This window comes from Motacilla alba, chromosome 10, assembly GCF_015832195.1.
Source record: "Motacilla alba alba isolate MOTALB_02 chromosome 10, Motacilla_alba_V1.0_pri, whole genome shotgun sequence".
Classification (NCBI taxonomy): Eukaryota; Metazoa; Chordata; class Aves; order Passeriformes; family Motacillidae; genus Motacilla; species Motacilla alba.
This window is the reverse complement of record NC_052025.1, coordinates 17,449,393-17,462,434: the sequence shown is the minus strand read 5'-3', so window position 1 is coordinate 17,462,434 and position 13,042 is coordinate 17,449,393. Positions and strand designations below refer to the sequence as shown.

Here is a 13,042-nt window from a genome sequence, read left to right as displayed (position 1 = left end):
GTATTTTCAGCCCCAAATTGGTGATGTTTTTTTAGGTGACACTGGCCATAAAAGGCACCTTTCTTCTGAAAGTCACTTTCCATTTCACTTTGGAATTGAAGGAGGAATGTTACTGTTTCAAAGAGTTATTACTCTGTATGATTCTGAAAAAGGGTTTTAATGTTTATTTTGCAGTAGGATGGAAAATATTTAAGTCACTTTCACTGCCAGGCAGGTTGTCCTGATGGGCTGAGTGTAGGACTGAGTGTAGCAGGTGACCTTGGTCACACCATTTTTCCCTGTTCACAAAGTTTTACCTGTAGCAGAGGAGTCTCACCTTCCTGTAGTGGCAGCAGGGATTTATTCTGAACCTGGACCTGCTGTAGCAGCCCAAGGGTGAAGACTCCCCTGGTGACAGAAGGGTCCTGAGGGGGAAGTTGGCTGGAGGTTGAAGTAACACATTTCTGTTTCTGAGTGCTTTTGGAAATCCTCACTGAATGTGTTTGAGTTCCTCTGTGTGTTTATACAACACAATCTGCTGTTTGTTTAGATGATTTGTTTTGCTGAGTAGGTCCCATTCTGTCCTTGCTGAGATGAGCATGGGGCAGTCTTGGTGCTTGTTTGGACAGTGCTTGCAGAAATGGGGCTTGGATTTGCCTCAGGCTCCAGTCTAAACACTGCTGTTACAGTGTGAGAGCCTAATTTAGGTTGGAAGGGCCACTGGAGATCATCTGATCCAGCCTGCCACTCAAAAAAGGATCAGCCTCAAAGCTAGATGATTGTACAATGATACTAATTTAGAAAAATGTTTTTCCTAACAGTATATTCTAAATTCACACTGATGCAAGAACAAAGTTGGCCCATCTCTAGATCATTCTCTCAGTGTAATTATAAGGATCCTATTCACTAGACTTGGCAAAGAAATCCAAAATTTTCAATAACTATTCCAGCAGATACCCTTCTCTGAGCTGCATCACTTCTCCAGGTTCACTTCTCATAAACCCTGGGAGGAAAGTCCATAAGAAGCACATTTAACAGTTTCAAACACACAAATACCAAACACTTTGTGAAATCAAGGCAATGGCTAAATTAAAGGAACCTGTAGTTCATTTATTTAACAGGTGCCCAGGGCAGTACATGGCTGATTGTGTGTTGTATGTCCAGCCTGTTGTGCAGCTGTTAAATGCTGAGAGTTTTCTCATTGCTGAGGGCAGTGGGAAATGAGAAATCCACATCATAACTTGATAGGTTTTTTCTGTTGTGTTGTTCTAATCCAACAGCATGGGGATGAGCCACGATGATGATCATCAGCCCTGTGCTGGGAGGTCTCACATCATGTCTGGAGAATGGGTGAAGGGCAGGAACCCAAGTGACCTTTCCTGGTCTTCGTGCAGCCGAGATGACCTTGAAAACTTCCTAAAGTAAGGATTGTGCTGAGTGTCAAAATCCTACCAGGCAAGAATACACTCTTTTGCTTTAAAGTGAAAGTATTAACAATGTTCCTTTTAAAGAAGTGTACGTGTGTCATTAGGGTATGCAAATTTGAACCTGTCTCCGTTGCAATAGCACCTTGAAACTGAGGATTGAAGAGAGGCAAAAGAATTATGTGCAGTTGTCAATGTGCTGTTAACATCTTTAAAAGAATCCCATATCACCTTTTTTTTTTACAGAGAATGCCCTTCAATTTTGCAATGACAGAAATCTGTGTGTAGGTGGCTTGCAGGAATCTCTGCTTAAAGATGCTGCAGCTTTATGCTGTGGATTTTACTGTCTTGTTATTAAATAGCTTTTATTTTATTGAAACTTGACTTTGCCTGGAGGTTATTCTGATGTGTTTTCTCACTCCTCAATGAGTGTTGGTCTGAAACAGTTCACTATAAACTCTTTCCCACTGCATCCATGTTTCAGCTCATCATATTCAGTTCTTCAGAAAGGATTTCTGTTCTGCTGCTTGTTAAATCTCATGATCTACAGGAAGCACTGGAATTATCTGAACTCTGCAGTTCTAATCTTAAACCTACAGTGCAGCTCTCTGAAAGACAGTGCCTGGCACAGTGCTTTGTGTTAGGAGTGGGTTCAGCATGGAAAATTTCCCACTCTGGGGGTTAGAGGTGAGAAAGAAAGGAAAATAATGAAAAAAAATGGGATATTTAGTGCCATTTTAAAGGCATGAATTAGAAAAAGAAGTTGCATCTGAACTTATCTGGTTGCATCTGGTCCCTGATATTCCAGTTTGTAAAATATTGCTGTGAAGGCAAAGAGAAAAATCTTCTTTTTATGCCTGTGATGGATAAGAAAAAATGTCAAGGGCTCAGAATTCAGCTGGGGAGATTGAGGTGAGACATGATGGAAGACTGTCTAGCTGTCATTTCAAGGTGAGTGAAGCTTTGGGCTGGATTGCCTGAGGGCTGAGTTGAGCCTCTATCAGATTTCTAGGAACAGTTTAGACAAATGTTTAACCCAGAATGTTGTGAATGTTGGTTTAGACAAGTGTTTAGCCCAGAATGCTGTGAATGCCATCTGTCCTGCCTTGAGGGGCCACGGGTGAGTTCCCAAGGCCATTTTATATCCACAGCTCTCAACAATTCGGAAGACTTCCAGGGAAAACCCCGCAGTTTCACACAAGACTCCCTTTTAAAGAGAGGACAGGGCTCCTCTGTAGCAGTGACCTAACACTGCAGTTCAGAGGGGCTTTCCCTGAGGACATTTTTCCTTCCCAGGTCCAAGGTGAGCACCTGTCTGCTGCTGACAGACCCCCGCAGCCAGTACTCCGTGCGGCTCCCTCACAAGCTGCCGGGGATGCACTACAGCGCCGACGAGCAGTGCCAGATCCTTTTTGGCACCAACGCCACCTTCTGTAAGGACATGGAGGTAAGAGCTCGTGGGTTGTAGCTGGAAACAAGGTGGGAAGTGGAAATAAAGCTGCCAAACCCCGGGGAAGAGAAAAGGAGTCTGTATTTCCCTCAGTTTCAGCACTGCTGGTGGAAAATCAAACGGCCTTGAGCTCCGTGTCAGCCGCTCCTGCTTAGGCCTCATCCTTCTTTCCCCTTGGTAATCTCCCAGAGCAGACTCAGAAAAACTGGTGTTTGCACGTTGTTCCCTTTTGAGATTGTTTTGCTGAAATGCTCTGTAGAGATTGTTTTCCTGGAAGTTCAGCTGAGGTGAAAGTCTCTCCTCACAAGAGTGTTTGGCTACTTCCACAGAGTCAGCTTAGATGGCTGGCTGGGCGTTCCCAGACTTCACCTTCAGACCACTGCAGTGTTCTCAGGAGCTGACTCTTAACTCTGTGCTGAGGAAATATTGATGTCTGCTTGTTTCATGAGGCCTTATAGAATTCTGTGCAGAATCCTGTGTGTTTTCTATGTAACATGATGTTTAATCAGGATTTGGGTGCAGTGAGGAGTATCATGGGGTTGGTTGGCAAAATGGAAATATTGACTGTTGCTGTCTCTGGAAGTAGGTTGTGTTTGAGATGAGGCTGTTGGACTCATCCTCTGGAATTTAGACAGCCAAATTTTCATAAGGTATTACACATAATCAGATCCTTTAATTCTGAGCAGATCTTGTCCCCTGCTTTAGACAGGGAGTGAGGTAGTGCCTGCTTCCAGTGTGGCCTTGGAGATATCAAAAAAAAGTCATGGATCACCTGCATCAGCTGGCAGCATCCCCTCCTGTACAGACAGCCAAGAATAGACAGGTTTCTTGCTTTTAATAACTGGCCATTTGTATTTTTTAGTTGTCCCTCATTTCCACTCTGAACAAGCTTAGGATCTTAAATCAGTGTTAAGAAAGAAAATAATAATCAGAGATAACTGGGGTTTCTAAGTGCCAAATTACTAAAACTGTGGAACACATGCAAGTCCTGGGAAAATGCTCTTAGTTTCACATTAGCTATTTTATTTTTTTTGGACTTGGAAACTAGCTAATATAAAATAATAGGAAAATAATCTGGACAGGTTGTATTTCCCAGCTCCATCAAGAAAATGCAGACCACCAGGACTACTGTACTGGAAGCAAAGTGTTAGAATATAGGTCTGTAAAAAAAACCTCAGATCTACCCAGCATGACTCAAGTTCTTCCACTTGTGTGGGTGTCACCCAGCTGGACTGCTCTTGGAAGAGATTTTTGCTATTTCCCTTGTTGTGATAAAAAACCATTTTGTTTCTGGATATTCCAGTGCCTGATGAGAATGTCAGCCCGCTGGTAGGTGGTCAGCATTTCTCACACAGGAGTTGCATGTCCAGTCTGGAATTGCTTCAGGGACTTGTTGTTTGCCAGAATAATGTGCCAAGAGGCACTATTCTCTGTGAGATGCAGACAGCAGGTGTTTGTGTCTCCCAAGATTTTTCACCATTCTAATTATTTGACGCTTCAGAACCCAATGAAAAACGTGCCCTTTTTCTCCATCTCTCCTTCCTCCCAAAAGAGAAGCATATTTTGTGAGGACATTAGTGCTTCCTAATGAAAAGCCTGGTAGAACTTCAGCAGACTAAAACTAATTTGCAGTCCCTTATTTTGAATTATTTTGAATTATTTCTGTTGCAGATGTGCATTAAGAATTAGCATTCACCCTGTGAAGCTCTGGATCAGTTATGTCACATGCCATTAGTTTAAGCATGTGTTTACATCCTGTTATGCTACTCTGAATTGGTGTTTGATAGCAAGGAAAGGAAATTCTTTCAAGGAAATGATCACTTTTGATTTTTAAGCCTCTGAAGTTTGTGTTCATTTCACCTTTGTGTTCCTCAGGCCTCATCTGCAGAATACTTGTATCATAAGTCTCAAAGCTGTCTACAAAAATATGAACCAAAAAAAAAATTGGCACTGGTCACTGGCATTAGCTGTAGAAATTATTGGCAAATACAGCTGTCTCCTCTTTTAGCCAATGGTAATGTGGTATTTTTAATTCAATAAAGTATTAAAAAAATCCAAATGTAAAAGCAATAAACATTTGACAGTAAATATTTGTTACGAACAGGAAATAAGCTTCAGGAAATGAGCCTGCTCAATCTTTTTATGATTACATGAGTCTGCTGCCTATTTTCTTATATAATAAGAGAGTTACATTACAGTATTTCTTTGGAGATAGTTGAGCTGCATAATTATATCAGGCAAACTAGAGGCCCTATATTCAAAAATGCCATGCAATTTGGTTTAAAGCAAACTTGAGAGGTAAGATAATTCCAAAATTTCAACATTTTTAAGAAAGACAGAAAATTTCTGTGCAGTAAGCTCTATCCTTTAACAACATCAAAGCCCAATTTTTTGAAGGAATGTGATCTTTGCTTTCACAGGGAGTCAGGTCCCTCAATGCTTGGCAGTGGCTGGGCCTCCCACACCAGTCCAACAAGATAGTTAATCCATGAATATTCACCCATATCTGAATTTTTGAGATTGCATCCCCAAAATTCTTCTTCCATTTTGTTTTTAAGGATAACTCAGATGCCTTAGAACAAAACTGTAGCTCTCTGTTTGCCAAACCAGCTATTCTGCAGCTATTCTGCTCCAAATTTACAGAACAGAAATTAAAACATTTGAGCAAGGCTCAGCTTTACATACACCAAACCTCTACATTCCTTTCTCCTTTCCTTCTACATTTTAATACACTAAAAAAATGAATTTATGACAGTCAGATGATCCATAGTAATCTATGACCTCCCAGACGTAGAATTCAGGATCTGTTACCTCAATGTTGGGTAGGATTTTCTAGTGCACGTCACCTCTTTAAGGAGCTGTGAATCAGGCTTTTAGCCTGGGCTCCTGTTAGGGCAGGGAGCAAGTGTGCAAGTCCAGGCTGGACAGGGCTTGGAGCAGCCTGGGATAGAGGAAGGTGTCCCTGCCCATGGCAGGGGGCTGGAACTGGATGAACTTTAAGGTCCCTTCCAACCCAAACCATTCTGTGGTTCTATGATTAATGAATCTCTCAAGACCCTTCAGTAGATCCCCATTCATATCCAAGTTACAGAGTTTTCTCCTGGAATATGCACGGGGATCAAAGTGTTTTCTGTTCATCTTTCCCATTGCAAATGTCAGGCATTGTGTGATCCATGCAAGAGCTAATCTAGCAGGCTGTATAAGTGTGCTCTGCCATGACAGGCATGCTGCCTGGCTCCAGCTGGGAAGCTGCACAGTGTTGGGAGAGCTTTGGCCCACCTTAGAGGTTACACAGTGGCCTTTATTTTGAGGCAGACAAGTTGCTTTTATAGAAATGAATGTGTCATTCTCAAGCTCTGAGCAGCATCATGATAATTGCAGGAAAAGCTGGTCAGAAATGCACCTCTGACACTGCACAGGGCATTATCAGTGCACCCCAAACACAGAGATCCCGAGGGGCTCTGGCTGCTGAATGCTGCTGTGAATCCACAGCTAGCATGGGAGCAGTTGTGCAAATTACAGGCAATTCAACCTGTCTGACCTCTGTCCTTCAGCTCCACACTGGGCTATGAATCAGCTATTGTGAATTCATCTGACCCCTCCGAGAGAGGAAGCAGAGAGCTCCAACCCCAGCCAGGCGATGATGCCTGAGAGCAGGAGTTAACCCTTTGCTGCCCCTGTGTTTATTCCAAGAGGAATAGCACGAGTGGTTTCTGCTCAGTCTCTCAGGAAGCAGAGATGGTGTTTCTCCCTCAGAAATTCATCAAAACACATTTGAAACCTCACATGGAAACATTCTGCGTGTTTAATCTTTATTTTTCAGGCTGGCACGCCTACCAACAGAGGCTTTTGCACTGAAATCATGTTTATGGGGGGAAAAAATGTGATTTCTATCTCGTGTATCCATTTGGCTTTTTGTTTTATAAGCCTTTTGGCTTATTTATTATTAACACATTTTTGCGGCTTTTTACGTAACCGTTATCATCCAGCATTGTTTTGAGTCAAAACTGGGCTGAGGCTGGAGTGGCACTTGGGAGGAGACTAGCATTGCTACCAAGAGATTTTTCTCTGACAAGGGGCACTGTCAACTCAGATGTAGCTGGGAATGTGAATTTTGACATAGCGCTGTTTTTAGAAATACTAAACCAGCTAGACCTGGCTCCACTGTTTTTCTTAGGTTCAGGTTGTTTTTTAACAAATGTAGGTATTTTCCAATATCTACAAGCTACAGAACAAGAGGGCAAAGTTGACTGCAAGCCAAAGGAGACAAAGTAGACTTCTTGGCTAATGTGGAAAAAGAGAGGAACCAAAAACAAAGTAAAGAAAAACCAGCAATTGTAATGATCAAGTGGATTTAATGTTCCCCTTCAGTTTACGTATTTGATGGTGTGGTGGTGAGCATAATTCAGCAATTGTAGGTCTCTCTGTGGTCTTGATCTTGCAAAGAGACTGCTGGAGTGGCCTTTTGGGCTCTGGGCATGGGAATCAATGGGCCTCTGTTTGCCTTTTCTCTGCAGGGCCATTTGTGCGATGCAGACCATGATAGTGAGCCCTATTATTTAGTGATGTGTAGAATATTTACAAGAACGTAGTAATTAGATTGAAAACTGGTTTATCCTGAAAATAATAGGTTGCATTGTCATTTTCTGTACAACCAGGGACTTTGTCTACATAGTAATACTAATAAATGTGAAAGAGGATGGGTTGGGTTTTTCTTGAGGCTTGCAGGATAGAAGCCTGGCAATTCTAAAATAAAATTAGCTGATTTTTCTTTTTTTTGAGAAGTAAAGGTAACAATTAACTTAATTGCCATTCTATAGTTTATAGTTTTCCTCATGTAGATTGTCAGAATTCAGACTATTTTCACATTGCCTGTTTCTATGAAGCTGAAGTGTCCTATTTCACTGCTTCTGTATGTTGCAAAAATACCTTTTTCTCTTTATTTTCAGTGGAAATACTTTTTGTTTAAGAGAGAGAGAGAGAACGAGAGAGAAGCAGAGTTCCTGCCTGGGCAGGACAGCCCAGTTTACAATTATTGGAATGCTTCAGAAATTTTTGTACGTGTTTCAGTTTGGAAGATGGTCAAAACACATTCTCGTGCAGTGGTTTAAAGAAAAATAAAAAGAGAGAAGGGAACCAAAATAAAATTATAAAAATACAATGTGGAAATTTCAGAATATAAATATAATAAACTCTTAACAATAGTAGAGAGAGCCTATTAAGAATTAAACACTTCAGCTTGGCAAGTTTTCATTTCTTATTAAGACAAGGGGAGGGAGAAAGAATTAGTGTAACCTTGTGATGTGGCATCTACAGCTAAAGTCTAAAATTTACAAAATTAGCCAGAATACGATTGAGTATCAGCCTGAAAATAGTGTATAACAAGCTTGAAGGGCATTCAGACTTCTCCCACTGGCCTGCTGGGAACTTCCCATCTGCAAAACACTTCAAGAGAAACTCCATAATTTTCACAACCACATCTGAACGGTGTGTGTACATATCTGTATTTATTTTTTGTCCCTTGCTTCTCTTTTCCCATGGCCAAGAAACACAATCCATGAATTCATTATTTTAATTTTCCTATTTTTCTTTTTTAGTGGACAATTCTGCCTGTTGTTCAAAACAAATCAATATTTTTTATATCTGACAGTCAGGTATTAAGGCCTGAGGAGTAGACTGGGAATTGTTGAGTGAACATTACTTTTAAGAACAGCTCTTTTAGACATTGGTAATAAGTCACAGTACAAAATTCCAATCATTTAATTCAAAGACTCTGTTCCAGTGCTTTATTCCATGGGCCTCTACTTCTAGGTTTGACCATATAAAGACACTTCTATGATTTTTCCAGCGACACATTTGTGTTGCGTTCTCTCATTTAAGATGCTAAAACGTGGGCTCAGCAAAGCTGAAGAGCTCACACAGTGAGAGTTGTGTGTTGGTAGGAAAGTGCATCAAACTTGTCCTCCTTGCATCCAGTCCTCCTTGGATTTTTCCATCTCTATGAATCCCTGGAGCCGGTGGCATGAGTGCCTTAAAGGCACTGGAATGATTTGTATTCAGCATGATGTTTTGCCATAAAATTAGCTTGTGGTCTTATGAATGCTCTCTTTCCAATCTCTTTCTTTTGACTATTAATTTAATTCCAGGTACATGAAAAAATTAAATGAAACTGCTGCTTTGCAAAGAAATATTTTAGACTGTGAAGGTTTTTAGTTTTCCTTGAAAGCACCAGAGACAGCTGAAACCAGAGACAGTGTTTTCCTTTTCCATTGTTTGCTTCCCAATGTACAGTTAAAAAAAAAAAAAACAGAAAGTGTTTCTATTCCTTTGTGCCTTCCTTGCAGTCTGGGAGTCTTCCACTGCTTGTCTGGCACTATTTTGGAATATCAGCTCTAGACACAGGTCAGCAGTTTGGCCACTGAGACATGGATCTGAGTTTCACAATTATCTTGTCTGGGTCAATGTGGCTCCTTTCCAGGAGTGCCTTCCAGTTTTACAGGATTTGAGTCTGGAACACTTTTCATCTCATTTTCAGCAGCAAGAAGCTCCATCAAACAATGCTGCTCACCTCCCTTGTGATTGCTGGGGGTTGTTTATGCACCCAAAATTAAAGACAGTGATGGTGTACAAACTGGGGGCATTGTTTTTGTCACCTTGTGTAAAGAGTTGCTGCTCAGAAGCATCCTGTGAGACGTTGAGAACATTTGAATTGTGCTTTGAACAGGAAAACAAGAGTAAATTGTGTATTTATTTTACCTAATAGATATTAATTATGATCCCGTTCATAAGCACATTTTCTCTCCTGGTCAGCAATATGCTGAGCCTTAACCTTGGCAAAGTAAGAGAGTTCTGATACTTCATTGAAAGTCAGCCTATTTAGAAGCAAGCCTGTGTGTTATGAGGTCTCTTGCTCCTCTCCCTTAAGGGTATTTACTTTTTCTAAGTTCGTATTCATAGTCCCCTCATTTTGACAGAAAAATTGGTTTCATGGTGGTTTAATTCTGCTGCTAGAAAGAAGAGGGTCCTCTTTCCAGTGGGCAGCAGAAACAAAATCATCTGCAGGAGAAATAAGTGTTTCTTTCCTTGGATGCAGACAAGGTAAAGGAGTGAATGTGCAGGGTATGAACAAGCTTCTGTAGAGCTGTTCCATGGTGGAAAGGACATTTTTATTCATTGGATTCTCTTTATACTTTGGAGGTTTGAAAGCTCCTCTTGCAGCTAATAATCTGAGGGTTTGAGTTGGGGGAGTGTTGTGAGCCCATTCTTGTGGGCCCACATGCGGTCATGGGGCAGGATCACGCAGATTTTGGCAGCAGTGGTGATGCAATAGCTACCCCAGGAAGGGCTCCAGACTTGCTGCCTGCGGGCCAGGAGCTGGCTGGAGTGACTCTGCCTTCTCCTCCTTTCCAGCTGCAGCACTGAGCTAAGGAACCTCAAACAGATCCCCTCACTGAGCCATGCCTGAGCTCTGCATGCTGGGAGTCTGTGTGGGGATGGAGTCCCAGGGAAGGGAACGCCATCCTGGGAAAGTGTGGAAAGCTGGGAAAGGTGGGAAGGGCCAGAGCCAGAGCCTGGCTTCAGCTGGAGCAGGCAGTGACACAGGAGCCTGTGGCTGTGACACTGAGCAGAGAGCTCTGAGCTGCTCTGGTTCAGCTCATCTCCCAGCAGACTTTCAGCAAGACATTTAATCCCTTTCTGTTCCTCATCTTTCCACCTAGAACAGAGTGATAAAACTTCCTTTATCCCCAAGCTCCCAGGAGTCTGTTTAGATGGTGAGATCTTTGAGGGAGAGAAAACACCTGGCACAGTGAGGCCCCTTTGTCAAATGGATGCCATTATAATCCCTGTAATCGGAAGCGCCGCTCACCTGCCCAGCACATCTCTCCCAGCTTGGGAGTTTCCAGATCCTGATCTCTCCCAGGACTGCTTCCTAACAGCTGTGCAGATGAGCTTTCCTATCTCCCAGGAGTTTCTGAGAGTCCAAAATTTGCACCTTTATAACCATTTAATTTTATTTCCGTTTCTGAATTTTATTTTTTTGCTGTATAAATTCCTTAAGAGTTTGGTTGAAAAAGGATTTCTTTCTTTTTTTTTAGAATAATTTTAAATTTTTATTGAAACACTACTTCTCAACAGCCATCTCGCTTTTTAAAATTTTATTTTTGTCCTGGAAATATTTCAAACTGGGAGCTGATCCAAAGATGACCTTTCCCCACAGACAGTTTCAACAAATCAATATTTTTCCAGTGCGAAATATCTGTCATTGGAAAATCCTTACTGGCACTTCTTGAATGCTGTAGGGAGAGCTTTGCAGGCAGGGACCTGCCATCTGAAAGCTGGTTGCTGAATGCAGAATTAGCTCTAATACAGTTCTTTTGATGGCTTCTTCTGTATCAGTATAAGCTCTGAGCTGCCACTCACATACAACAACTTCCTTTCAAGTCCTGCCATTTCTCACTTGGATATTTCCCCACAAAGCTGGCTGTTTAACCATTAAAAAGTCACTGACTGCTTTGCTGTTTAATGGGGAGTTTTGTTTGGGTTTCTATTGTAGCTGAGGAGGATACATGATCTCTTTTGAACAGAGCTATTAACATGATAAAACGTCTTGGGAACACACAGTCCCAAAGCTGATGGTTTCATCTTTGCTGGGGTATCTGAACGCTATTAAATGCAGGGACTGGGCTAACGAGGGCCTGGGCTTTGCAGTGGTGTGGCACCAGAACACAGAGCTCAGCACCATTACCAGATTTTTCTGTAACTGTTTCCTGAAATATGCTTTGCATTTAGGATTCTGAATCAAACACAGGGGTGCTATAAAAATCCAATGTTTTCCATACCTCGAAGATGGGAGATTTCAGAAAGGTTGCTGTTGCTGAGAGAGGTATTTATTTTATTTATCTCCCTGCAATTATGTGTGTGTATAGATGAATATATGGGCATAAACACACACATATATATGCACACACCACACCCACATGTATGTGAATATTTCCACCCTCTGTATCCCTACTCTGGGCTGTTTTGCAGGTGCAAACACACATATTTGAGGTGACCCATTGCTTCCCCATGCCATGGCTCATACTTGGGCGTGTGACCTGGCTTTATCACCTTCCATGTTCTTGTGGGCTATGGAGGGGATTCTGGTTTCCAGCCAAAATTGTAAAAAAAAAAAAAAAAAAGCTGTTTTCATTTTTATTACTTTGTTTCTACCAGCACCCACTCTGTCTTCCCAATTTTACATCCAAGAGCAGAAATTAGCCCTAATTAACATGCAGTTTATTATCCAGGGACCTGAAGCTGAACAACCACTGGTCTTGCATAGTGCACAGATATTTAGCAGTGGTGCTCATACATGTCTAGAACAACTTCTTTAGGGATGTAGTGAATTCCATCACATCTTCAGCCACGATGTTCCTCTGACAGAAAGCAGAAGCAGAGGGTTTCCTTCTGGGGGCAAAATTTCTGTCTGGGTCATTCAAGAGATCTGACTGGAGTGTTTCTCCTCACATTCTGCTCTGAAGCTTTGTGGTTATATGTAAGAGAGGGGCTGAAGACTGAAAAGTGGAAATACTTGCTGTCTGCATCTTTCATTTCCAAAGCTTCCCTTCATTTTACGCACCAATATTGTCTCCAACCACAGCTTGGAAGGAGGTTTTGCTGGTAGTGCCTTCACACTGTGGTTTATTGCCTAGATTTGTGTTCTTCCTGTAGTGCTTATGGATGGTTAATTGATTTACTTCTTGATTTTAGTCCTCTCCAGAAGGCAGAGAGTGGAGAATCTGGGAGTTATGAGGTAGAACAATTATTTTCTCAGTAAGCTCTGAAATATCTGCCTTGTCAGTGCTTCTGCCTCTCTATACCTATCAATAAAACTGTGTGTGATGTCTTCATGGCTAATTGGTGCTTAAGTGCTTTCAGAGCTGTGGGTAAACCACTAATTATTCACAGTCATTTAGTCAAAATTACTAAAGACAGATATTTTCCCATATACTCTACTTGTTCAGAGAAAATGTCTTGAAAATTCATTGATTTAGGTTTCCCTGGAGTATTTGCTGTTGTGTGTTTGTTTGACAATGACTTTCTGCATTGTGGTTAGTACAGATGCTGAATTATGCTGTCTGCTTCCAGTTTTTGTGAATGCTCTTTGGGTTTAAATTGTGAAAAATCCTCTTTCCAGAAAGAAATG

General features: G+C 41.6%; 1 protein-coding gene across 2 annotated transcripts in view; it reads left to right on the top strand.

The window, feature by feature from the left end:
• Positions 1-13,042, top strand: part of ADAMTS17 (ADAM metallopeptidase with thrombospondin type 1 motif 17) — a 159,133-nt gene that overhangs the window by 76,429 nt on the left and 69,662 nt on the right. For both annotated transcript variants that reach the window (XM_038146789.1, XM_038146790.1), the window contains exons 9-10: positions 1,260-1,400; positions 2,700-2,850. In XM_038146789.1, coding sequence (XP_038002717.1) covers positions 1,260-1,400; positions 2,700-2,850 — 292 coding nt within the window. The remainder of the gene's footprint in view (positions 1-1,259; positions 1,401-2,699; positions 2,851-13,042) is intronic.